The following is a 27,604-nucleotide window of genomic DNA, read 5'->3' as shown; positions in this document are numbered from 1 at the left end:
GCCCCTTTCCTCGCAGGCTTACCATCTGGGACTGGAGACTCATCCCAGATAGCACAGGTGTCCTGCCCTGAGGAGCCGGAAATAGGGCAGGGCTGCTGGGTGACGGCTCCCAGGAACAGAGCCAGACAGCCACCACGATTCCAGTTCTCCCTCCTTTCCTTTTTTCCAAGTTCAAGATAAGCACAGAACACTGGCTCCCTTCCCATTGTTTTCTTATGTCCACCGCGCTCCCTGCGTTTCTGTCTCAGTTCTTATGTCTGGATGTTTCCCTGCATTTCTTACTCTGAGGTTCTTTCTTTATAGTCTTTCCTTTCCCCTAGACATAATGAATAGCCCATGCCTTCCAAAGCCATTTGCCACGGCAGGGTAACTGGCATTTCTCCTTTTCCTCTGCCCTCTTGATAAAGACTCGCTCAACCTATGTTGGAGGCCCCATTTGTCGGAGAGGTAGCAGGAGCGCCAAGAGCGCACCTCAGAGACCTTCTCTCCCAGTGAGAGGAACTGCACAAATGGATGCTACCATAAAATATGTCAAAGCTATGACGCTGTAAGGCGGAGTGAGAGTGTGGAGGGCACTAGGGAAGCGGGGAAGCAAAGACCTGGGAGGCATCTCTGCTCGAGAGAAGGGGAAGACTGGGATGAGGAAGAGAAAGGTAGGTATTGGGGTGACTGCTGATCCAGACGGGTGTCAAAGCCCTGGGTGGTGAGTGTTAGAATCTGGAAGAGCAAGGAGGGTGGGATGATGGGTAGTCTGCAAAGGAAGCCAGCAGGAGGTGATGTCTCAGCGGCAGCTGGTGGCAGCTGGTGGCAGCTGGTGCAGTGGTGGCAGCTGGTGCAGTGGTGGCAGCTGGTGCAGTGGTGGCAGCTGGTGCAGTGGTGGCAGCTGGTGCAGTGGTGGCAGCTGGTGGCAGCTGGTGCAGTGGTGGCAGCTGGTGCAGTGGTGGCAGCTGGTGCAGTGGTGGCAGCTGGTGCAGTGGTGGCAGCTGGTGCAGTGGTGGCAGCTGGTGGCAGCTGGTGCAGTGGTGGCAGCTGGTGCAGGCCTGGGAAGTAGGGCTTAGGAATTTGGCTGCTGCTCTGTGAGGAGTCTTTTTAGTCGGAACTGTGAAGAAATAAATGCTCTCTGGATTTTGGTAAAGTGGAAGGCAGAATGGGTCAAGTAAAGGCAGAAACGGGGTGCATAGGAAAAGTGGCATAACCCTCCCATTTCACTCAGTCCTCTCCCCTCTCCTGAACTGCCACAGAGATGGCAGTCTCTCCAAGAGAACGGGCCTCATCCCCTTGGTGCAAACTCAGACCCCATGGTATGGATCTGCCTCCCCACCCTATCGGAAGTAAAAATAGTGAATTTAGTTCAAAAATGTTAATTGGCTTTTATTTGCAATCCAAGGAACAGGCAAGACTTCATTTCATCAAACAGGAGAAGCGGTCCACCGAGTGGAGCCTGAGGCGAGATGGGACGATAGGGAAAGAGGAGGGGATCAGGGAAAGGGAACAGTGCCTCCCACTCTTGGATCTACCGTACATTTCTCATTGGCCAAGAGTCAAGAATCGTGATTCATTTGATCGAATCTCACAAGTTCCTAGGAGCTGCACACCCGCTTTCTTAGAAGTACCACAAACAGGGTCATTAGATCAGCTGTCCAGAAACAAACAGAATAGCAGCTAACCAGTCATGTCCTGTGTAGAGTAGGATTCTTTGACTATATTCTTTGAAGAATACAACCTAAATACCACTACTGTTTATTTTTTTTAAAGGAATTAGATTCTTTTTTTTTTTATTATGTACACAGTATTGAGCCTCCATGTATGCCTGCATGCCAGAAGAAGGCACCAGATCTCACTACAGATGGTTATGAGCCACCATGTGGGTGCTGGGAATTGAACTCAGGACCTCTGGAAGAGCAGCCAGTGCTCTTACCCTCTGAGCCATCTCTCCAGCCCCTTATTTGTTTTTTTTAAATATTTTAACTGTGTTTGTATGTGTCTGTTTGTCTGTCTGACTAGTGCATATATGTGGTACATGCACTGACAGGCTCGTGCAGAGACTGAAGCGGGACCTTGTACCAGAGTTTTCCATCAGGACCATTGGTTCCCCAAAGACATGAAGACTTATTATTAATTATAAGAACTTGGCCGATAGCTTAGTTTTGTTTCTAACTAGCTCTTATAACTTAACTCATCTTTTAATCTACGTTGTTTTACGTGACTTGGTTATTTTTACTTTGTACTGCCAATGCTGTTCACTCTGCAACCTCGGCGTCTCTGTCTTCTTTTTCCCAGCATCCTCTCTGCCCTGGAAACCCTGCTTAGCTATTACCATTCAGCTTTTTTTATTAAACTAGTCAGAGCGACCCATCTTCATAGTGCACAAAGAGATTGTTCCACAATGGGACATTCAGCGTCTTCCTTCTCTCTTTCTGCCTTGGTCACCTTGAGACAGGGTCTCTCACTGAACGGGACGCTCACCATTTTGGCTAGGTTGGCTGGCCAGGCAGGCTTTCAGGATCTGTCTGTGTCTGTCTTCCATCTCTTGGTTACAGGCACATGTGGCCACGCCCACGCCTAGCTCCTGTGGTCATTCCTACGGCATTTACATGTGTACTTCTCTTTAAGCCTGTACTCTGTCCTCTGGACTTGCACTCTTCGCTTAAAAAACTCCAACTTTGCTTCATTCTGACTTGGCTTGAACTTGTCTCCTGCAGCATAAGTCAAGGTTCTGACTACACCAGCGTAGGGGTCTTGGAGGACAACGTCAGGCTTCACACAGAGCTCGCAATGTTGAGTTATCTCATTCACTGCCAGTGATTTCTATTTTGTTTTTAGTTTTCAAATTCAGGGTTTTTGAGACAGGGTCTCATGGAGACCAGGCTGGTCTCAAACTCAGTATGAGGATGACCATGAACCCCTAGCACCCCATCTCTAATTCCCAGGTGTGGGGATTTTATGAGCATGCACCACTGTGCCCAACTTCTTTGGGATACTCTCTAGGATCCTTGTGAATATGTTGGCGAGCTTTTCTGACTGCTGATTAATTGACCAGTTTATTCTGAGTTTTGTTTCCAGAGACCACCTAGTGTTTAATAAACTATGGGTGATGAAACTGGCATCCCCTGACTGATTTTCATCCCTTCCAGGTTTAGATGGAACAATGACAGCTGTCAGAGAAGACATCTCTGTAAAAACTCACCCATCTATGTCTTAAGCTGCTTTGTTTCTTTCTTTGTTTCTTCTCTCCCTCCCTCCCTCCCTTTCTTCTCTCTCTCTCTCTCTCTCTCTCTCTCTCTCTCTCTCTCTCTCTCTCTCTCTCTCTCTCTCTCTCTCTCTCGTGGTGGTTTGAAAGAAAATGGCCCCCAAAGGGAGTGTCACTATTAGGAGATGTGGTCTTGTCGGAGGAAGTGTGTCACTGTTGGGGGCGGGCTTTGAGATCTCTTTGGTTCAAGTTTCCCTCAGAGTGACAGCCGACTTCCTGTTGCCTCTGGGTCAAGATCTAGGACTCTCAGCTCCAGTGCCCCATCTGCCTGCTCCCTGCCATGTCCCCACCATGATAATGACTGAACCTCTGAAACTGTAGTCAAGCTCCCTCAATGAATTGTTCTCATTTATAAGGTCATGGTGTTTCTTCACAGCAATAAAAACCCAAGCTAAGACAGTTTGTTTTGTTTTTTTCAAGAGAAGGTTTCTCCGTATGGCGTTGGCTAACCTGGAACTAGCTCTGTAGATCAGGCTGGCTGCCCAGTCTCAGCCTCCTGAGTGCGTGGGTTAAAAATGTGAGTCACCACACCTGACCTAGGGTGTCTTTTAAAATGACTGTAGAGATATGATGTGGTCCATTTGCTTAGAGGTCCCCACACACAGGAGCCTCAGGGACTCCCAGAGCCTCTCCAGGTAGAACAGAGCAGACAGGGCAGTGATGTAGCTCTCCTGGGAGGAATGAAGGTGGTTTTTTTTTTTTTTTTTCTTTTTCGAGACAGGGTTTCTCTGTGGTTTTGGAGCCTGTCCTGGAACTAGCTCTTGTAGACCAGGCTGGTCTCGAACTCACAGAGATCTGCCTGCCTCTGCCTCCCAAGTGCTGGGATTAAAGGCGTGTGCCACCACCGCCCGGCCAATGAAGGTGTTTTAAAGGGATGCTTATCCCCGCCTTCTGATTATCAAACCATTCAAACTGCTACCATAGGAACTGGAATTTCCCTAGGACACTTGAGCTGAGAGAAAGAGAAAAAAAAATACTGAAGCTTGGTGCCAGCAGAAGGAGGAGCTTGTCTTCAGAAAGAGGTTCCACTCAGCTATTCAGACCATCCTACCCAAGAGAGTGGAACCCACACCGTGGTAACAATGACAACGGAAGAGACCACACCTTGGCCAGGACTGCCTAGTTATGCACGTCTCTTGCCTTTGATGTAAACCTAAATTTGATGTTAGAAACCAGAAGAACTTAGGAAGTCATCTCTTCATTTTTCTTCTCAGTACGTTGGCTTAGAATAAAACTCTTTTCTCCACTGCTCAATATTGTGGTTTGCTTCATATTCATTTTTATAAAAGTTGTAGTTTACTTATACACTAATTCTTTTTTTTTAAATATTTATTTATTTATTTATTTTTATTATGTATACAATATTCTTTCTATGTGTATGCCTGAAGGCCAGAAGAGGGCACCAGACCTCCTTACAGATGGTTGTGAGCCACCATGTGGTTGCTGGGAATTGAACTCAGGACCTTTGGAAGAGCAGGCAATGCTCTTAACCGCTGAGCCATCTCTCCAGCCCTTATACACTAATTCTTAGTTTATTTATGTACAAGTGTTTTTCCTGCATGTATGAATACGCACCATGTGAGTACCTGGTGCTTGAGGAGGTCAGGAGAGGGTGTCTGATACCTCAGAACTGGAGTTTTGCATGCTTGTGAGCTATTATGTGGGTGCTGGGAACTGAACCTGGGTCCTCTGGAAGAGCAGCCAGTGATTTTAACTGCTAAGCCCTCATTAGTTGAGGATGATGACTGAGCCTAACCTCACAGGCTGCAAGGACCCAGGCTTGGACCCTGAGAAGTCTGGCCCCGGGGATGTCCAGAGAGGAAGAGGAAAGGATGTTGGTGTCTTGAGTTTCTTCTGAGTTTCCCTTTTCTTCTTTCCCTTTTGTTTTAGAAACATAGGTAGGTGAGTCTCTGAGTCGGAGGCCAGTCTGGTCTACAGAGCTAGTTCCAGGACAGCCAGGACTACACAGAGAAACCCTGTCTCGAAAAACCACCATCACCACCACTACCACTTAATGGAGAAATCAACTAGCCCCCAACCTAAGGATCCTGAGTCCAGTGACTTCTTCCCGCTAAGTAATCCCAAATCCCTAGAGCATTTTAACTTAGATTCCACATAAACGCGCTTGGTTTACCGTACTTACAGGGTGCCTTCCTCTGTATCCCATTGTATCCTAACTCTCAATAGCTGTTTGACTGTGCATGGACTAACCCTGGTACTGTGGAAACTCTCAACACACTAGGACAATGCTGGCTCTAGGATTTAGAGATTGTTCTCACCTGCACACATTAGCTGAAGAACTGGTCTCTAGCTTCAAGAGGAGAGTTTGCTTCAGTATGTAGATGATGTGATTTGTAGCCCCACAAATGACACTCTGGAATCAGTAGAATTAACATTGTAACCCTTCTAGAAAATGTAGTCCTCTGAGCAGCTCCACAGAAGGCTCAACTTTCCCCACAGTTGGTAAAATGGGCAGGGCTGACTGTAACTCAGGGTTATGGGTGGTAAAAAGGAAACCACCTGAAAAGCAGAACCAGTGGGGGCTGGAGAGATGGCTCAGCTGTTGAGAGTGCTTGCTGCTCTTCCAGGGGGTCTAAATTCATTTCCCAGCGCCCACGTGGGAACTCCTGTAACTCCAGCTCCAGGGCTGATACCTTCTTCTGGCCTCCAAGGACACCTGTGTATGTGCATCTACTCACATGTTCATCAGACACACACACGCACACACGCACACACACAAACACAGACACACACACAAATGTAAACTTAAAAAAAGGATTACTGAATTAGTTACCTGTTTCATTGCTGCAACAAAATAGCAGATAAAAGCAACATAAAGAAGGGAGGAAGTAATTTGGCTTACAGTCCCAGGGGATAAGGTCTCTCATGCAGGGAAAGTAAGAATGTAGGAATGTTCATATTGTGTCCACAGTCAGGAGGCAGAGAGCGATGAATGAATGAATGCTGGTGCTTAGTTCTTTTTATATGTACCTACCCATCCATCCATCCACCTACCTACCTATCTACCTACCTACGTATCTACCTACCTACCTACCCACATATCTATCTATCTATCTATCTATCTATCTATCTATCTATCTATCTATCTATCATCTATCTATCATCTATCTGTCTGTCTATCTATCTTGCATACATGTGCATGCCACAGCATATAGGAATTTGTTCTCTCCATTTAAAGTGTGAACCTCAGGGAAGTCAAACTTGAGTTGTCAGAATTGGTGGTAGACGCCATCTTGCCCAACCCAGTTGCTGCTTGGTTCTGTTTCTATTTTGTGTTCAGCCCCCTACCCCAGTCCACTGAATAGTGCAATTTACATTTAGCATGGGTCTTCTCATTTCAGTATAACCTAGAAACTCCCTCACAGGTATGCCTAGAGGTTTGTTTCCATGGTGATCTCAAATTTAATCAATATTACAACAACCAAAATTAAAACACAATTCAGAGCCATTTTAGGCTTGCCAAGATTCTGTCAAATATGAATTCCAATGTTTGGTTTCATAACTAAGCTACTTTACACAGGCTCATATTCAGAATCCCTGTAAGAGATAAGTGAACAGCTGTAGCAGGCTTTCCAGAATCTAAAGATTCACCGGTAGCAGCCCTAGCCTGGAGAATTCCCAATTTGGATAGACCTTTTGCTCAATCTGCAGCACAACGATAGGATGTGGCTTTGGGTCCTTACCCAACAGTTACAGGGATATTATCAGACTTCCAGTCTGACTGTCCAGACAGCTATGATCCGTAGCAGGGAGGGGGGAAGCGGGGTGGTGGTGCTTGTGCATGGCAGCAACTGAGCAGCGCTGGCTGAGTGACTCTCAGAGGTCAGCCCTCAAGTTCAAAGCCTCCTAAAGCCAAGTGCTGCAACCTAACTGGGTACCTGTTATTTGAGGGCCAAGCTCTCTTGTTAGAACCCCAAGAGGTTTTTAGAAATTACATTTATTTACGAGTGGTGGTAAGGGCCTGTGCGGAGGTCAGAGGGCAACCACTGGGAGTCAGTTCTCCCTTTCCACAATGTGAGTTGTAGGGATCAATTCAGGGCATTGGTTTGGCAGCAGACACCTTCCCCACTGCGCGACCTGCCATTCAAAAACCACCAGAAATGTCTACATGTAATTCCAGATATTAGGGATGCTGACCCAAGAGGATCACTAGTTCAAAGCTACCCTAGGCTAAAGAAAAGCTCAAGGTGAGCCCAGGCAACTTAGTGAATCCTATATCAAACAAATAAACAGCTGGGCTGGGCAATAGCTCGGCCAGTAAACTGCTAGGTCTGATCCCTAAACTCACATAAGGAAACCGAGTGTAATGGGATGACTTACAATCCCAGCACGGGGGGCAGAGACAGGGGAATCGCCGGGCTGGATGGCCAGTCAGCCTAACCTACTTGGTGAATTCCAGGCCTAGGATGACCACTGGCTTCTATAGGAATGTACACAAACACACATACACATACATACACACGCATACGTATGCAAACATACACATACTCGCACATTTGAAAGGGGTAAAAATAAAGAGAATGGGGAGACAGCTCAGTGTCTCAGTGCTTTGTCTGGCATGTGGAAGGTTTCAGGTTCAACCCAAAGCACTGAGGAAAAAAACCCACAGTTTATCCTTTAAGCTTTCCAGACACAGAGCACTGGCTGTTCTTCCAGAGAACCCAGGTTCAAGCCCCAGCACCCACAGAGAGACTCACAACTGTTTGTAAGTCCTGTTCCAGGGGGTCCGATATCTTCTTCTGGCCTCTGAGGGCACTGGCCATGCTCGAGGCGCAGACACACACACAGATACACGAACACTCATATGCCTAAATGGAACTGAACTAGACTAAATAGTTTGTCAGATGCCGAGCATCTTTGATTTTACTTCCAGAAGCAAATGCGAACGTTCGGCACTGTGTGGAAGTCATTCAAATGTCTTCTAGCAAGCCTGTCTGAGAAGCTGTTTGGAGCCCAGCCTGTTGTACACGGTGGGCTCCAGACCAGCAGGGCAGATAGTGAGGCCCTGGCTCAAAACCAACAAAACCAGCCTTGAGTAAAAGTCCTGCTGTAGAGCACAGTCGGGGCGGCACGAGGTGGGGTAAATGTGGTTGTAGAGTGCCCTGCACACGGACTTTTAAATGCCCATGCTGTGCAGAAGCGGAGGGTACAGAAGACGGCTCCAGAAAAGCATAACAAGATTCTGGTGCCCCAAGAAGACCAGGGGAAAATGGCGAAAGTAGTTCATGACCCGTGACACCCGGAAAGAGAGGGGTTAACCAGTCTGGTGCCTCCTCTAGGGGAAGTCACAATCAGAGAGGTGGGAAGAGCCTGTCTCCCCCATCTCCAACAAACCCAGGGTGTGCAACCAAGACCCCACCTTATCCTACGCAGTTCAAAGCAGAGGGGCAGTCTCGGGAGAAGCCTGGCAGTTAGATTTCATTCAGATCCCTGAAAAGGGTACAAATACAGTCAAGTGTTTGCTATCATTTTCTCAAGGTGGGCAGAGGACTAGTCTACCACTGGAAATACCAGAGCAAGTTGTTCCAGCCTTATTAAAAGGATCATTCCTCATTTTGAACTCCCCAAGTCCCCCAAAATGACAATAAGGCCTTTTCTGTTTTAAGAAGCCAAGAGGTTTCACAGGCTTTCCACGTAATGATTTTTGGTGCCTTCCATCTGGAAGAAGGTAGAAAGGTAAACCCACAAACTGGGTCAAGAAACCCCAGTCAGAGACTTGGCTGCATTTGCTTCTATCTCTGTTAAGGTTTCTGTTGCTGTGATAAGAACACCTTGACCAACAGCAACTTGGGGAGGAAGGGTTTGTTTTATTTTAGGATTTCAGGTCAGTGTCTTTCACCAAGGGAGATCTGGCTAGGAGCTCAAGCCAGGAACCTGGAGGCAGGAGCTGATGCAGAGGCCATGGAGTGCTGCCTGCTGGCTTGCTCCCCATGGCTTGCTCAGCCTGCTCTCTTAGACGACCGGGGACCTCTAGGCCAGGGTAGCACTGCTCAGAGGGAACTGTGCTCTCCCACACAAAACATCAACCTGAAAAATGCACCACAGGCTTGCCCACAGGCCAATCTGTTGGAGGACATTTTCTCAATTGAGGTTCTCAGTTCCCAAATGACTCCAGCTGCGTCAAGTACATAAAGCCAGCACTACTGTCTCATAAAACCAATTAATTAATTAATCAATTAAAGGATTGAAGTCTCAGAGAGGGAAAATGAAAAAAGGTTTATTAAAGGGACATGGTCAAGGAAAGAAAAATCCACTCCCCTGGCTCTGGTTTATAGCTCTCACTGGCCGAGAGACAAGAATTCGTATAGGTATAGTATTAGTAATAATATATAGAATGAGTATTAATATTAGTGTAGTATAAGTATTAGTGTAGCACGAGTATAATATTATTATAGTAATAGTATTAATATGAATATGAGTATAGTATTAGCTTGAATATTAGTATTTGTTGTAGAACAAAGTATTATTTGTTCCTGGCTGCGCAACCCCGAAATAACCACACAGATACTATATTATTTGCAATACTGTTTGGCCAATAGCTTAAGTGTATTTCTGGATAACTCTTATATCTTAATTTAACCTACTTTCATTAATCTGGGTATTGCCACAAGGCTGTGGCTTCCAACAAAGTTTCAGCATGTCTGTATCTGGTGGCTCCATGGCTTCTTCCTGACTCCGCCTCCTTTCTTCCAGCCTTCAGTTTAGTTTGCCCTGCCTAGCTCTACTCTACCCTATCACAGGCCTAAGACAGTTTCTTTATTAACCAGTGGTATTCACAGCATACAGAGGGGAATCCCACATCAAGTATTAGAATCAGAGTCTTGCCTACATATATGTCTTTGCATCACATGCGTGCCTGGCGCCATTGGAGTCCAGATGAGGGCATCAGATCCCCTGGAACTGGAGTCACAGATGGCTGTGCCAGTGTTCTTTAACCACTGAGCCATCTCTCAGCCCCTAAGAGTCAAGAATTTTGACTTCCAAGTCCTCTTGTAAAGGCTCTTCTGCCTTCTCTGAGAATTTTCAGAAACAATGTTAAAACAACTAATGATTCATGTCAGCAGCTAAGAGTATCTTCTGGGGGACCCAGAGTTTGGTTCACATCAGGCATCTCCCAGCTGCAACTCCAGGTCCAGGGGATCTGACGCCCCCTTCTGGCCTCCATGGGCAGTCCCACATATCATACAATCACACACTCATAAATGAAAATAAATCTTTTTTTTTTTTTAATTTTTCGAGACAGGATTTCTCCGTAGTTTTTGGTTCTTGTCCTGGAACTAGCTCTTGTAGACCAGGCTGGCCTCGAACTCACAGAGATCTGCCTGCCTCTGCCTCCCGAAAAAGAAAGAGGGAGGCTCTTTTCAGCCAGTGACAATCAATGGACATCTCTAAGGACAACTGCCACAAGTGCCGCAAGACGGGGGCAAGAAAAATCCTCCCACAGGAAAGAGAGTGTAAGCTGGGATAGCCTGTTGTCAACGCTAAGATTGCTCCCACAGCACATATACACAGTCCAAGTTTTAGGAGTACCCAGCGCCTTGAGAATGCGTGTAGGAACTTCTGGACTCTGAGTGCTGAACCAACAAATCAAGGATCACTGAGGTTGAGGATGGACATGCATCCAGGGAGGACCCTGGTGGAGAACTGCATGGTGCACACAATACTGACGGTGGTGCAGTCCCACTGTGTACTGCCCCTCGGCCGCAGGAAGGAGCTCCTGAGGAGGAAGAGATTTTAGACAAACTGATCAAAGAAAATTCAAAAAAAAAAATAGTGAAAGGAAAAAGAAGGCCTTCGGCAGGAAGTAGTTTTCTCCTTGTCCAGTCTTCTGGAGGAGCATCGCAGGGCATGCTTCTGGCGGTCATTGCCTCAGGACTGGGCCGTGTGATAGAGCAGACATCTTTGTCTCAGGGCTGGGCCCGTTTGGCAGAGCAGAAGCCTATGTGCTAGAGGGCAAGGAGCTGGAGTTCTACGTGCACAAGATCAAATCCCAGAAAGGCAAGTTAGTCATCTTCGCAGCTCGTGTAATAAAGGTGTTTATTGCTCTGTGTGACGAAAGGGAGAGGCAGGGAGCGTGATGGCTCACACCTTTAACACCAGCCCTCGGAGGCAGGGCTGATGGATCTCTGTGTGTTTAAGGCCATCCTGGTTTACAAAGGGAGTTCCAGGACAGAGAAAGACCCTATCTGAAAATCAAAACCCCAAACAAACTATGCCCAAATAAATGTATTGCCGAACGATGGCAGATCTGTCTCCTGTTTAGGAAAAGCCTTTTCTACTTCCTTTTTAAACACAGCAGGCAGACGGACACAGAACAGCAAAGAGTCTCGTCACAAAGACAACCCGAGTACTCCCTTTCCGTTCAGCTTCAACAACTCCGATAAATACACAAGGCTCACAAGCAAAAGTGCCTTCTGTTCTCATCTCCTCGTCCCCCCAGCTCGGGTGTGTGGTAGCCTAGTTTTCCACCTTCTGCTCATCCCTTATTTTAAGCTCAGCTACCTCAGACGCCCTGGCTCCAGTCCACTCCAGCGTTCACCCCCCCCCCCCCCACACACACACACCTCCTCCGCTCTCGGCTCAGCCCCACACCTCAGCTGCCTTCCTCTGCTGTGGTTCTGATTGCCCTGCTGTAATTTGTCTGCTTACATGGAGGACTCCTCCACTAAACCAAACTCATATCAGGCCTGTCTGAGTCACCTCTGCATTGCCGGTATAAACGAAGGCATCACATCTGGCCCAGGGTAGCCGATGCCATAGGTGATTGTTGAGTGAATAGGCAGGGCCTTTGAGCTAACACGTACTACCGAGACTTCGCTCAGCCCTCACCCTTGGTCTTTTCCCATGTCTGTGTCTGTGTCTCTCTTCCTCAAGGTTCCTTGTAATGCGTTCTCTGCATTGCAAGGCTCTGGTCAAACTGTCAAGCTGGAAGTGGGCAGGAACACCTTATGGAAATGGTGTTCTAAAGAGCCAGGGACTGCAGTTCTTAACTATTACAAAACCTTAGGAGTGCTAGTTTCTGCACACAGGCGCAAACAAGACCAACCGTGTGTGTGTGTGTGTGTGTGTGTGTGTGTGTAATGGAAACTACAGTAACAACTTGGGGCATCACTCAAACTAGGCAAGCATTCCGCCACTGAGTTATACTCTAGCCAAGGCCAATCAAATTCTGTCAACTCCCTGGTGCAGGCCTGGTATCATGTAAGCCTGAACAATTTTTTAAAGAGTTCATTTGCCAGGCTGTGGTGGCGCATGCCTTTAATCCCAACACTCGGGAGGCAGAGGCAGGTGGATCTCTGTGAGTTCAAGACCAGCCTGGTCTACAGAATGATTTTCACGACAACCAGGGCTGTACAGAGAAGCTCTGTCTTAAAAAGCAGAGAGAGAGAGAGAGAGAGAGAGAGAGAGCGTGCCACGGACCAGCTCAGGGGAGCCACTCAGACGGTGGGAGAAGCAGGGTCCTGGTAACAGGAAGGCACAAGTTCAGCGAATGACAGCCAGACACAACACACAAGAGAGTGGTTGGAATCTGCTGCGATTTTACTGAATTCATGTTTTCATTATATAGTATTCAAACAAAGAGCAAATCAGAAGGTCATGTGTCATTGGTTGGCACAGTATGAAAGCTTCTTTTAGTCCCATCAGCGATATTTAAGAAAAGTATATTATCAGGAACAGGTGTTAGACATAAAGCATCCTTAGAAGAGGAAATCTTGTCCTTGGGAATGTAAACCTCAGGCAAGTGGTTTCATCTTATCTAAGAATAGAAAGTTTCTGTCTCATTATCACTATCATGGCCCTTCCTCTTCCTAATCCTTTATTTCATCTAGTGACCAAATAAGCCTAATCAGTTCTCTGTACCTGCTGAAATATACTTTTTAGTACCTTCTTATGCAGCAGACACTATGGGGATTGGGATCTAGCAAGCCTATCCATAAAGTTCAAAGTATAATATAACAGTCTTTGTCCATCAACATTAACCCATCTATTCCCTTGCTCATCATACACCCCGTGTATGACAAAGGTTCTGCTGTAGTCTTATACATTCCCATACTGTGCTTCCTTATCCCAGAGCTGTTCCTGAAGAGATAACCCTTGTCTTGTAGATATATATACTATTATAAAAGAGATTGTGCAAACCCCATATCCCGTCTGTGCCTCAAGGGCGGCCAATACCAGGCTGTCTGCCATTGACCTCCAGGAAGTCTAGTCCCATAGGACACGTAGCTCCCGTCTGGTATAATGACATATGTCATGTCACAGAGACGACACTGGAGTTGGTATGGCACAGAGAGAGAGAGAAAGAGAGGAGAGATCACCTAAAAAGGTCTAAAAAGGTCTGTCAGTCACCTAGATAGGAAAAGCCCCTCAGAAAAGATGGTCTTTACCGCATTTTCTCAAGCCTGGACTCAAATAAACTATTGTGCAGCAATCTCTGCCTCCCTGTTTGTTCTAGCAAAGGAGGCAGGCTATAGCCCGCACCCCCCCACTCTGTCCAGGCCCTTCACGCTGCGTGGTGAAACACGGTGAGAGCGGTTTTCCCTTCTGCGCCCTTTTGGCCGCTGTCCACCCTCCTCTTCTGAAGGCGCCCCCACTTTACTCTGTAACAGACTGTCTCCAGCACTATGCTGTGTGTCCTCTTAACTGACGAGCATCTCTCCAGGCCCCCTCTTTACCGTTTCACTTTAGAAAAGAACAATGCCCCAAAGCTCTAGAAACCACAGAGTCGACCACACGGGCAAAGGCAGCCTGAGCTCCACGGGCTGAGAGCCCTTGGAAGATGGACGTGTAAACTGAGGGTCTCCTGCTCCAGAGGGTTCACGGGTTCACGAAGGCAGGCACAAGTGGGTAATTCTTCACAGCACAGGGACCTGCTCAGGCACAGCCATGCACAGCACGGGGCTGACCCTGCCTGTGAGCAGGAAGGGTACCCAGGTGCCAGAGGGCAGAGTGAGAGGATTCAGAATACCAGAAATTCCTGTGTTCTCACGCCTTGCCATCCAATTAGTATGTTTAACTCCCTCTTTCTAGAAGCAGGGCCTCTCTGCCCGGGCACTGCCCTGTTCTCCTCTTCCTCCCAGTTCCTTGGTGGGATTAATCCAGACACTTGCCTCTTGGTGCCCATTTGACTCTCCCCACAGACACCCTCACTCTGTTTGGTCTAGGTAGGTATGCCACAGCGACTCCCTCAGCCACTGTGGTAATTCCTGGAATTTTGCCTACTTGTACTGAACCCACCAGTTAGCACACCCAGGAAATCTGCTTGGCTGACACCATAGGCTCCTGTAAGGGCTTTCAGTGTAGGGGTCTCTGTCAGTGACTGCTCACCATGCTGCCCCTACCCATTGGCCCTCTTTTCTCTGGGAGCTATATGGATTTTAAAGATTGCTTCTGTAATGCCGCCGGCTTTGTTCTACTGCCCTCCCCATGTCTCTCCTGACACAAGGGAGCCCAGCTCTTCTCACTGCCCAGGGTCTCCTGGAGAGTGGACACTTGGGGTCAGATGAGAGTAAATCAAGACATAGAAAAAAGAAGGCTGAAGTTCGTTCCTGTCACTTTGGACCAATTACTGAAAATGTCTGCCTGCTTTGTGGTAGTAAAAGAAGGAAAAAGGCTGGGGCTTTGGCTCAGTGGCACTCGCCTACCGTGCACAAGACCGTGGTTAAAAGAGAAATTAAGTCTACTTCACAGGACTGAGTGAAATATACAGGTGTGCCTAGAAATGTGTTAGGAACACGGACTCACACTTGGTTCCAGCTGTGAGCAGTAAGAAAAGCCAGTGCTGGGGACAAAGAGTGACATGTCTTCCTGCTGTGGGGACATCCGGAGATGGAGCCCCCACCTGGCAACAAGACGGAAGGAAGATGGGAGCCAGGGTCAAGGCAGAGGATGTGTGAGGAAAGTGTGGCCGGAAGATAAGGCTGGCGCGTGCCGCCCGAGTGAGAGACGGAAGTAATTCTGTCAGGCCAGCCTTAGAGGAGCCGGAGTGGGGTCTGAGAAGTGTCATCCGTGCTGGGCTCCGTCCATCGCCTGAGTTCCAGGGGAGCAGCGTGTCCACACAATGGGCCAGCCAGGGCTCTTTCCAGCGCATGAGTTCCAGGGGAACGGGGTGTCCGCACAATGGGCCAGACAGGGCTCTGTCCAGTGTGTGAGTTCCAAGAGAACGGGGTGTCCGCACAATGGGCCAGACAGGGCTCTGTCCAGTGTGTGAGTTCCAAGAGAACGGGGTGTCCACACAATGGGCCAGACAGGGCTCTGTCCACTGCATGAGTGGGAACAACCCTAGAAGACAGCAAGGCAGACCCTGTGTGGTGACAGAATTCTCCAGAGCTCAGCCCTGGCTTTATTCCCACGGACAGTAGGAAGACCCAGGCTGGGGCTGGAGTTATTGGCTGGGCTAGTCTCTACTACAGAGCAAGGGATAAGAAAATACAGGAGGTCCCTGGACTCTCTTACTGAAGGCCCAAATGTTTCATGTGATTGGCAGGTCTGACAGGAAATCAGCAGCAGAGGAGGCATTCGAAGCGATGAGATCTAGGTTCTTCTGTTTTTTCAAGAGCAGAGGGCTCAATCCTAAAACCAGAAGAGTGGCAGGTGACACAGGATAAATGTTCCTCCCAGACAGACCACTGGACCCCTCCATGCCTCAGTCTCTAACTATAAGACACAGAATTGCTGGCTTTAGTGTGAGCCTGCCTTTGCTCCTCCTTGCCATCAGGTTGTACCTTTCAGAGGACGCCAGGGTGGGGGCCTTACTGACTTCTGCACAGGAAGAACTCAGGGCTGGCCACATGTTCCTCTGTCTACAGAAATGCAAAGCACTTTCGCCACCATTGTGTTTGAAGGTCTCAGCTTTCCTCGTGTTGCCGTCTGAACCACAAGCTCTCTCCTTATGCTCACAGCTTCTGTGTCTCATCACCAGGGATGCACAGCGAGGCCCAGGCACATCACACCATGCTCACCAGTGGACTGAGCTAGATAGGAGCTGGGTGTTCGAGAAGAAATTGTAGGACAGATCCAGGCATGGTGTTGCACGCTTACAATCACAGCACTTGGGAAGTAGAGGGAGGAGGATCAGGAGTTCAAGGTCATTTCTAGCTGACTAGCAAGTTCAAGACCAGCCTAGGCTACCTTAGACCACGTCCCTAAATATACACAAAACAAAACTAAAATATCAAACAGACAGAGAAGAAAAAGATGGAAAAGAAAGAGACATAGATGCTCAAGGTTTCGCCCTAATGGAAAGCACGGACAAGCCAGGACAAGAGACTCCATGAAGGGTTGTCTTGATTCCTTGCTCTCACACCCGCTATCAGTTCTCCTCTTGCATGAGTCTGGGGGTCACTCTGTGTAGGGACTGGGGACATGCGGGAACTGTCGTTGATGGGAAGGGTGAGTTCTGAGTAAATCAGGAACTGGGTCATCCTGATTGTTATAAATGCGCTCACTCACAGGGCCTCCAAGGCACCATAGAGTCAATTCTACTCCCAGGCACACGCCCAAGTGTCTTAGTTACTTTTCTGTTGCTGTGAAGAGAAACCACAAGCAAGGGAACTTAGAGAAGAAGGAGGCTTTTGAGCTTGTTGGGAGTTCATGGTTTCAGAGGGTGAGCCCATGGCCATCACAGTGAGGAGCATGGCAGCAGTCAGGCATGGTGTTGGAGTAGGAGCTGAGAGCTCACACCTGATGCCTGAGCGGGAGGCAGAAACAGAGAGCTAATGAAGAATGGTGTGGACTTTGGAAAACTCAGAGTCCACTCTCAGTGACACACCTCCCCCAACAAGTCCACACTTCCCAAACAGTTCCACCAACCGAGGGCCAAGAACTCAAATCTATGAGCCAATGGGAGCTGTTCTCCTTCAAACCAGCATACCAAGGTAAATTGAAAGTATGTCCACACCAAGACATGCACAGGAATTTTCACTGCAGGACTCATGATAACCAGGAAAAGCAAACCGCTCACATGTCCATCAAACAGTGACTGGATAAACAAGATGGAGTATATCGTATAATAGAATATTCTATAAAAATAAAAACAAATAAAATGGGGCTGCAGGAATAGATCAGTGAGTGGTTAACAGCACTTCCTGAGTTTGGTTCCCAAGACCAACCCAGGCAGTTCACAACTAGGTCTGTAACTACAAATCTAGAGGATCTGACTCCCTCTTCTGGCCTCTGTGGGTATTGCACTCACAGGCATGCACACATGTGCACACATACATGCACTCACACATGTACACGCCCAAAAAGACAAACAGAGAGAATTAAAAATAAAGGAAAGAAATGGAAGAAGAAAGAGCTCATACGTACTACAGAATGAATGAACCCTGAAAAGATTTTGTCATAAAAAAATAGCCAGTGTGTTAAAGGATTACATATCGTATGATTCCATTGTACAAAATACCCAGCACAGACAAATCCAGAGAGGCAGAAAGCGAAGACAGAGTGTCCAAGGTATCACTATATATCTCTGGCTGGCCTGTAACTGGTTATGTAGACCGGGCTGGTCTTGAACTCACGGAGGTCTGTCTGCTCCTGCCTTGGAGTGTTGAAATTAAAGGTGTATGCCAACACACCTAACATCATTACTCTTCCTTTTTGTTTATTTGTGTTTTTTGTTTGTTTGTTTGTTTGTTTTTGAGACAGGGTCTCCCTATGTAGCTCTGGCTGTCCTAGAACTCTCTATGTAGACCAGGCTGGCCTCAGATGTACAGAGATCCACCTGTTCTGCCTCCCAAGTGCTGGGATCAAAGGTGTGCCCTGCTATGTAAGGCCCGTTATTCTTTCTTATGCCCTTCTTCCCCCAAACCCAGATCCCTTGATGCATTTGATTAGTACTGCCTGCATGAACGTGGGGAGGGAGCTGAAATTATTCGCTCAAGCAAGGGCTATTTACCAGTGGGTTCCATCACTGAAAGTATAACCGGCCCTCACCTGCCACCACTAACGGCTACTAGTTCCTCAGGGAGGGGTGGGGCTTCGTGACCCCACCTATGCATGATGGGGTGAATGGCCCCAGTCTTAGGCAGGTTAACTGCTGCTGATCTGAGCTCAGGGGGGCAACAGCCTTGTCACACCTGGAATATAGCCTGTCTCCCCATCCTACCATATCTTAAACTTTTTCTCTCCATGCAAGTTCCCTGAGCCTGGGAGCAGGGTGTGGTACAGATGTCCTGTTTAGGGCCAATCACTCCACCGTCGCTTATTCTCAGTGCTCTGATTGGTTATGAGTCTCTGCATTAACTGCTGCCCACTGCAGGGAAAAGCTTTCCTGACCCAAACTGAAGGAAGCACTAATTTGTGTACAAACAGAAATATTTAGAGGACACTACATCCTTTAGCAAGACAACAGCAATAGGCTCCCTATAGGACCAGTGAGCTCTCCAGCCTGGAGCTTTTGACCAAGCTTATGGTGCCATTGTTTTGTCTTGGTTAGTGGTGGGGCCCCTGCCCTTGCCCTCTCAATACTGGAACCTCATCTGGATTAAACCCGAGCAGACCCTGATATGATGTCACAGTCTGTGAGGACATATGTGTATCAGTCATGTTGGAAGCCACTGTTTCCTTGGCAACATCTATCATTTCTGGCTCTTACCATCTTTTCACCTCCTCTCCCGAATTGATCTCTGAGCCCTGAGAGGAGGAGTCTGCTGAATACGTCTCATTTATTTAGGATGGATTATTCCAAGGTCTCTCATTCTCTGCACACTGTCCAGCTGTGGGTTTCTGTGATAATTCTCATCTGCTGTAAGAAGAAACTTCTCTGAGATGGTTGAGTGAGCTGCAAATGCCATTTGGAGTCATTTTACTGCCATGATCCTTTAGAAGAACAATAAATAGTACTTTGTTTTCCCCGAGGCCATAGCCTGTCCAGTCTCAGGTTCTTGACCATCTAGCAGTGTCGGGCGTGGGTTCTGTTTCTCAGAGTGGACCTCAGTTCCAATGAGAGTGTTTGGTTACTCCCACAACGTTTCTGCCACCATTGCTCCGCATGTCTTGCAGGCAGGTCACTGTTGCAGGTCTCAGGCTTTGTAGCTGGGTTGATGGTTACCTTTCTCCTCTGGTAGCACACAGTGTACCTTCCAGAACCATTAACACTAGTCAGGAGGTGTGAAGGCTCTAGGTAGGCACCAGCTTGGCTTCTCGGTGTTTAATGAGCTATTTAAAAGTTATCTTCAGTAATTGGGCCTTAGCGTCAGTTTATGGAGAACAGCCAAGAGCCTTTGGAAATAGCCTGAGATGTTTGGGGTTTCCATGAGATCCCTTTGGCCAACCATTTTTTTTATGCATCACAAATACATATATACACACACGTGCACACACCACAGTCCACAGCCACCACACTGGGGATCTGTGGTGTCCCCAGGTGAGGAGCAGCGGGGGACGGGGGGTCTGAGGTCAGGGAGGCCTGTGAAGCTTCCAGAATTGGTCAACCATTCTTCACTCCAGTTCCAGGGGATTTAACATGTTCTTCTGACCTCTGCACACACCAGGCACTCATATGGGGGTACAGACATACATGTAGGCAAAACAGTTATACACATAAATAATAAATGAATAAACTGCTTGGTGGGGAAGGCTTAAGGATGGGGAGGGAGGTTAAGGGAGAGAGAACTTGATTGGCACCCTGCCTATGAATGAAGGAAAATACGCTGCTCTCTATTAATATATATATATATATATATATATATATATATATATATATATATATAATTTATACACGTCAGTGGGGCTGGAGATGCCGCTCAGTATAGAGTTCTTACCTAATTGCAAAGACTTGTGGATTCGAACCCCAACCCAAAAAAACAACAACCAAACCCCCAAAACAAAAGAGTTGCCAGTCAGCATGGTGCACACTCATGATCTTAGCATGGAGGAGGTTGAGGCAGGAGATGATGTTTAAGACCAGCCAGGGCTACGTATTACGACCCTACTTCAGAACACTAGCAAAACAAAGCAAACATCAATTTAAAAAAAATAAGGAAATACCAAACAGCTGTGTATGTGTGCGTGTGCACACGTGACACACAGAGATGAGGGAGGAACCCCTGGTGTACTCAGGTAATGAAACAGGTTCTTACCGGCCCGAGTCTCATTGAATAGACTGGGCTGGACCGCCAGAGACTCCAGGAATCTGCCTGTCTTTGTCCCCCGCCATACCTGAACTAAGAACTCCCTAACCCCAAACCACAATTCCTCTGAAACAGCAAACAAAGCTTTAGAAGTCCCGGTCTAGAGGTTTCCAAGGAGACAAGCTGGAATGGGCTGCACGAAGTCTGCCTTCGGCTTATTGTCTGGAGTCAGAGTGAGGCACTCTGGTCTCTGCAGTGCTCAGTCAAGGCGCTCATGTGAGGAGATTCACCAAGACACCCCCATGCTCAAGCAGTTCAGACAACTCTAACCTCCCTAGAAGTCAGTCAGTCTGAGTCAGGCCAGGCGGAACACTTCTGGGGACCCTGGCAGCAGCAAGTCACATAGCTGTGTGGTCCAAAGGACTGGGCCAGCTCCAGTTCAGACACCCCCAGGTTCTGAACCCTGTATTGGCTCAGATCCTCTTGAAGACAAGCCTGGAGGGCCTGCAAGGGTCCAGCAGCAAATACATGCTATCCTTAAGTCCAGTTTCTGGGTCCTTTCCCCACACCTGCCAAGAAGGATTAAGCATGTTCTTTCTTTTTAAAAAAAAATGCATTTTGTTTATTTATTTTGTATGTGGGGGGCATGTACACATGTAGAGCTCAGAGGTTGGCTTGGATGGGTGCGTTCTCTTCTTCTATGATGTGGGTTCCACGAATGGAACTCAGCTTGACAGGCTTGGTAGCAGGTGCCTCTACCCACTGAGCCACCTCACCAGCCCCAACACAGCCTTCCTTCCTTCTTCTTTCCTTTCTCCCTTTCGTTCTTCTTTTTTGACAGTGTCTCCCTGTGTCACTCTCATTGGTGCCTAGAGTTCTCTACGTAAATCAGACTGGCCTTGACCTTGAAATATCCACCTGGATCTGCCTCCCAAGTGCTAGGTGCATGCTACCACATCCGACCTATATTTTCCTTTTTTTTGTTATTTTAATTTTATTTTAGGGGTCTAAGTGTTTTGCCTGCATGCTTGTCTGTGCTCCATTTATGCGTTTGGTGCCCAAGGAGGCCAGAAAAGGGCATCTGATCCCTTGAGACTGGAGTGACGGCAGTTGTAAGTCTTGTAACCACTCAACGACTGAGCCATCTCTCCAGTCCAGCCTACAGTTTCTCTAAGATTTACTTTCTTTTTAATTATGTGTATGTGTGTGTCTGTGTGTGCAGGTGCCTGAGAGGCCAGAGATGGTGAGTCTCCTGGAAGTGGCATTACAGGCAACCGTGAGTTGCTCAGCACAGCTGTGTCTTCTGCAAGAGCATCAAGTGCTCTTAACTACTGAATTATCTATCCAAGCCCCAAGCATAATGTTTTCTTTGGAGCATCCATCTCCAACAAAATTGGGAGAAGAGTCTCGGGTTGGTCAAGCTGTCACATGCAGCTGGAGTCTAGAGAGATGTGGCGGTCCGAGTCCTCTTCTGCATACATGGCATTGTGTGTGTTATAGGGTCAGGCAGAGGCCACTGAAAACCCAAGCCTGGAAAGAATAACCCGTACTGGGTAGCAGTAGGCAGCCCCCCCCACCCCCCCACCCCCCCACCCCACCCCCCCGCAAATGCTCAGTGAATTGCTTCTTCCGGGAGCATCAAAAAGCTGTTTTTCCTGCTGGGGCCTCTGAGCTTCAGCTTCTGTCTAGAGTTGCAGAGGACTCTAAAGGAAGGGGAGGCCAGACTGGGGAAGTAGGATTCAAGCCAAAGACATGAAAGCTCCCGGCCTTAGTCAGCAAGCACAGTAGGCTGAAAACAAGCAACAAATATCACGGGGTGCTGGGAAGGTGCTTCCATGAGCAAGAGTGCTTGCTGTGAGCAGGACAACCTGAGCTCAGACCTCCAGAACCCATGTAAAGAGCCAAGCCTGCACACATCTGTAAACTCGGTGTCTGGGGGACAGGCAGGAGAGTGACTAGAGTTTTTTGGTCACCAGCCTGCTATCAGGTTCAGTGAAAGACCAGTTCCTTAATCAATGGAGAGAAAAGGTTTTTCGTCCTGTTGGTTCTAAGCCTGATCAAGCTCATTCCTGAAAACCTGCAGCAGGAGCAGCTTTCTGCTCAGACTTCCCACGTGGCCAGCGGCCACTGCTGCAGATAGATATTCATTGAGTAACTTCCTGTTTCCTTTCGGGAACACTTGCATGGTTGGGTGTGGGGGGGTGTCTGTGAGTTCAGACACCTAAATTTGGCATTTGGGAGACAGAGGCAGGCAGATCTCTGTGATCTCTGTGAGCTTGAGGCCAGCCTGGTCAACAGAGTGAGTTCCAGGATAGCCAGGGCTACACAGAGAAACCCTGTCTTGAAAAACCAAAAAGAAAAAGAAAAAAAAAGGCACTCAGGTTCCAATCCCCACACTACAGAATCCTGTGAAGGAGAGAGAAGGGCAGCTAGGCACGGCTGCACACACCTGAGAAGGAGAAAGAAGGACAGCTAGGCACGGTGGTACACACCTGTGAAGGAGAGAGGACAGCTAGGCACGGTGGCACACACCTGTGAAGGAGAGAAGGACAGCTGGGCACGGTGGCACACACCTGTGAAGGAGAGGGAAGGACAGCTGGGCACGGTGGCACACACCTGTGAAGGAGAGGGAAGGACAGCTGGGCATGGTGGCACACACCTGTGAAGGAGAGAAGGACAGCTGGGCATGGTGGCACACACCTGTGAAGGAGAGAAGGACAGCTGGGCATGGTGGCACACACCTGTGAAGGAGAGAAGGACAGCTGGGCACGGTGGCACACACCTGTGAAGGAGAGGACAGCTAGGCATGGTGGCACACACCTGTGAAGGAGAGAGAAGGACAGCTGGGCACGGTGGCACACAGCTGTGAAGGAGAGGGAAGGACAGCTGGGCACGGTGGCACACACCTGTGAAGGAGAGAAGGACAGCTGGGCACAGTGGCACACACCTGTGAAGGAGAGGGAAGGACAGCTGGGCATGGTGGCATACACCTGTGAAGGAGAGAAGGACAGCTGGGCATGGTGGCACACACCTGTAAAGGAGAGAAGGACAGCTGGGCATGGTGGCACACACCTAGAATCCCATCACTCAAGAGACTGAGGTAAGAGGATCATGAATTCAAGGTTAGCCTGGGCTATCTAGCAAGATCCTGCCTCAAGGGGCTGGAGAGATGGCTCAGTGGTTAAGAGCATTGCCTGCTCTTCCAAAGGTCCTGAGTTCAATTCCCAGCAACCACATGGTGGCTCACAACCATCTGGAATGAAGTCTGGTGCCCTCTTCTGGCCTGCAGGCATACACACAGACAGAATATTGTATACATAATAAATAAATAAATTAATTAATTAATTAAAAAAAAAGATCCTGCCTCAACAATAACATCCACTAGTTCGGATTCTTGTGTGTGTGTGTGTGTGTGTGTGTGTGTGTGTATGTATGTATGTATGTATGTATGTATATGTATGTATGTATGTGTGTGTATGTATGTATGTATGTATGTATACACGGAACCTTTGGATCATATAATAATGGTTTCTTTCTTTCTTAAAAATCGTAAAAATTGCTAATCTTTTTAACTTAAGCAATGGAAAACAGGAATCAAAATAGCAGGCGGCAGTATTCTCGAAGTGTTTACAATGTATCTATTAGGTATCAGAAGTAATGGAGATGAGACTAGGCACGGTGGCTCAGGACTGAAATCCCAGCACTCAGAAGGCTAAAGCAGGAGGATTCAAGGCCAACCTGGGCTATATCTTGAATCCCTGTCTCAAAACAAAACAAGAAGTGTGGAGGCAGCTGGATGAAGCCAGAGCGGTGCAGGGGCTCCAAGGCAGGACAGGCTTGCAGAGGGTCCTGCTGGGAACAGGGACTGTGCACCCTCCAAGGAGCAGGCAGGAGGCTGCATCGCAGTGCTCAGGGGGCAGCCGACCCAGTGTCTAGTCTTCCCCACCTCTGGGAGACTGTGCTGGGTGGGTCTGAGCTCGGCTCTGGGGCGAGACTGACATCAGCAGAGCCGCTTCTTATTTTGACCCCACCTTACTCAGGAAGTGCTTCTTCACCACGCTGACCACATCCCCAGGCTGCCTTGGAAACACTCTTTGGGGGCAGGAAGAGTTGGGGCACAGTCACCCAGCAACAGGTGGTAGCCTCCCTTCCGCCTCCAGGGCCTTTCAGATAGTCACACACACCCTCCCGGCATGCACTGGGACTAACAGCTCTGAAGACCGAGAAATCCAAGATTGACTCAAGGTGAAAGGTGAGGTGAGGGGTTCAGAAGCAAGTGCAAATGGGGGGCTTATGCCAGAGACGTGGGCGACCACCAACGAGGGAGGCAGGCAGGTCAGTGACTGGGCAGAGCTGGACAAGTTGGTTAGGTGCTCAGCCCACGGACCTGGTACAGCCGAAAGCACTGCAGGGCCAACAGCTGGGTCAGCTCCGAGGAAAGTGGCAAAGCGGCTGGAAGAGAGGGTACGCATAGCATAGGCAGGAGCAGAGCTGCTGGAAGAGAGGGTTCCCACAGGCGGGAGCAGAGCGGCTGGAGGAGAGGGTACGCATAGGCGGGAGCAGGCCAGCCAGGGGGTTTCTCTCATTTCCGTCTCCCCACTTCTTGAGACTAAAGCAAGACTCCGAGCCTAGACCTTGATCTGTGACCGCGGGGCCTGGGAGGGGAGCAAGACCTGTGCAGGGGAGCCTCAGCTGGCTCTTTCTCCAGCCTCCCCTGGCTGATTCTTGTCCTCTCTGGGTCGCCTTTGCTTCTCTCTAGCCTTGCCACCATCCTCAATAAGCCAATTAGAAGAGCCGAATTGATGGAAGCTGGAAAGGGAAATTTATTCAATGTGGCCACGCTGGGGAGATGGGCAAACAGATCCAGCGTGCTCTCTCTCTCTCTCTCTCTCTCTCTCTCTCTCTCTCTCTCTCTCTCTCTCTCTCTCTCTCACACACACACACACACACAGACGGTCTCTCCGTGTGTATAATGTATAGAAATGATCAACGAGCCCCGAGCTCAGTTAGAGTTGAGTTTTTATAGCAGCAAAGGTGTGGGTGAGGGGTTTCTAAGGTTCAGGACCCCTGATTGGCTGACATTTGTCTAGGGGTGTCCTGGTGAGTGTGTGCTGGCAGATGATCCTATCTACAGCGGTTGGATGGTCTGTTCCTGGGTGGTGCCTGGGTGGTCTCAGTTTGTGGTCTTTATTGGAATCAGGTATTGCCCCAGGGTAAACTACTGAGACTCAGGACTCTATGAAGCTTTTCATGACTGGGCCCTACAACACACACACACACACACACACACACACACACACACACACACACACACACGAGTCTGTCCCTGAGGTTCTGAAGGCCAATGATTTGCAGTCCCAGTCAAGACGTGGTCCACCCACTGCCTCGCTGTGAGGTAGTCAGGTTGTTAGAACTGTGTTGAAATCCAGGGCCCCGATTCTCACTGATTCCCCGTTCCTTCTCTTAGCAGAGACATTCCCTGCTTCACCCGTTGTCCCTCTGCACCACTGAGTCTCCCAGATGCCTACAACTCCTGGGCAGCCCTCAGGGCACACGGAGGGGCTCCCAGAGCCTACAGAGGAGGTGGCCATGTGGGCAGTACTGCCCTGTGGTCCTTGCGTTCCCATCATGCTGGGCCTGGCCTCTCTTGTAGCCTTCTTCATCATAACCACGGCAGTACTGGCCGAACGCCTGTTCCGTCGCCCGCACCCAGACCCCGGTCGGCGTGCACCCACCCTTGTATGGCGCCCTGGAGGAGAGCTGTGGATTGAGCCCACAAACAGTGCCCGGGAGCGCTCTGAAGACTGGTATGGCTCCTCCATTCCCCTGCTGATGGACAGGGCTCCAGATCCCCCGACTCCTGGGGGAACCTTGGAGGGCAGAGCAACTGCCCCACCAGCCCCTTCAATCCCACAGTCTGCTCCCAGCTCCTTAGCTCCCCAGACCCCACCGGAAGTCCCAGCCCAAAGCACCTTCTGGAGGCCTCAGACCCAAGCTGAGAGGCTCCATGCCGCAGGCCTAGTGAGTTGGGTTGAGCCCGAGACAAGGCTAGAGGCTGGAATGCAGATTGGGAGCCCTAAGGCCTGGAGGACGAGGCAAGGGAGCCTTGAGCCTGACTGGGGTCTCCAGCCTCGGGTCACACTAGAACAGATCTCTGCATTCTGGAAGAGGGAAGGCCGGACCAGTGTGGGCTTCTGAATCCTCAGAGCCTGTAAGACTAGCCTTCCACTTCAGAGGGGCTGAAAGGAGTCAGCTCCAGACTCAGGCCTGGACCTCACTCCAGATGTTTCTCTAGGCCCTGCCTAAAGCCTAGGGCTTTTGTGTGGAAATTTCTCTTTGACATCTGCCTGGTGTGCAGGCTAGAGTGTAGATAGCCTGTAGGCCATGGCTTGCGTTAAAGTTCAGCTTTGGTTAAACTGCCCAGGTTGTGACTCTGAGAATTGGCGGCAAGGCTAGTTGACTGTGGGCCAGAAGGTTTCAAGATGGCGTGCCAGGGTACAAATTTACCTAAGACACCGTATTAGAGTGAAGAGGTCCCATGTGGGACGCGGACCAACATTGAGTGCCGTGCTGGTGGTTATGTGTCCATCATGTGGGCGGGAGGTGGCAGGAATCTTGCTCTCCGGAGACACAGCCCCTGAGAGTGCCCAGCCATCCTCACCAACTACTGCGAGGCCCTCCAGCAAAAAACAGAGGCCAGATCCAGAAGGAGTCTGTGACTACATACAAACCTTGGCTTTGTTCACTCAATGGCAACATGGAATTTGCTGAACCAAGCTGAAGCGGCCATCTCTTGACTAGAGTCAGGACACAGACTCAGAAAGGATCAACAGGTTCCTCTGTCCGTCGGCTTAGGCTGCATACATCCTAGAACACGGAGTTTTATTCTTTCATGTTAAGGAAAGCCTGGACTGAAAAGAACTGAGTTTCTTCCAATATGGAAGTGAAGATTGTCCCAGAGAAGAGAAACTCCCCAAACACAGCCTCCGCCATCTTTCCCTCCAGCGTGCTGAAGGGATCCACAAGGCAGGCTTGCTACAAGACAGACTTAGTTATAATGACCCATCCCACGGAAACGGAGCCCCAGTTATCTGTGGCCTCCATGACTGACTGCCCTTTTAGGCGAGGAAACAATAGGAGGTGAGTTGCTAGTTCTTGGAAGGCTGAGCTCCCAAACTTCAGTTGAGAATATGAAGATTTTGCCATATCAGGTTTACCACTTCTTGTCTTATTATTTACTTTATGCAGAATTTTACTTAAA

The 27,604-nt window shown here is 48.8% G+C and overlaps 1 protein-coding gene across 2 annotated transcripts; it reads left to right on the top strand.

Moving 5' to 3' along the window:
* Nucleotides 1-585: 585 nt before the first annotated feature.
* On the top strand, nucleotides 586-27,604 carry C8H16orf54 (chromosome 8 C16orf54 homolog). Of its 2 annotated transcripts, none has more exons than XM_057778914.1 (2): nucleotides 586-653; nucleotides 25,811-27,604. In XM_057778914.1, the coding sequence occupies exon 2, from the start codon at nucleotides 25,864-25,866 to the stop codon at nucleotides 26,539-26,541; it is 678 nt and encodes a 225-aa protein (XP_057634897.1). In that variant the 5' UTR covers nucleotides 586-653; nucleotides 25,811-25,863; the 3' UTR covers nucleotides 26,542-27,604. The 2 variants fall into 2 exon arrangements, with proteins under 2 accessions (XP_057634897.1, XP_057634896.1); XM_057778913.1 differs by lacking the exon at nucleotides 586-653 and adding an exon at nucleotides 24,476-24,595.

The sequence above is a fragment of the Chionomys nivalis genome, chromosome 8 (genome assembly GCF_950005125.1).
Source record: "Chionomys nivalis chromosome 8, mChiNiv1.1, whole genome shotgun sequence".
Lineage (NCBI taxonomy): Eukaryota > Metazoa > Chordata > Mammalia > Rodentia > Cricetidae > Chionomys > Chionomys nivalis.
This window is presented reverse-complemented; position numbering and strand designations above follow the sequence as displayed.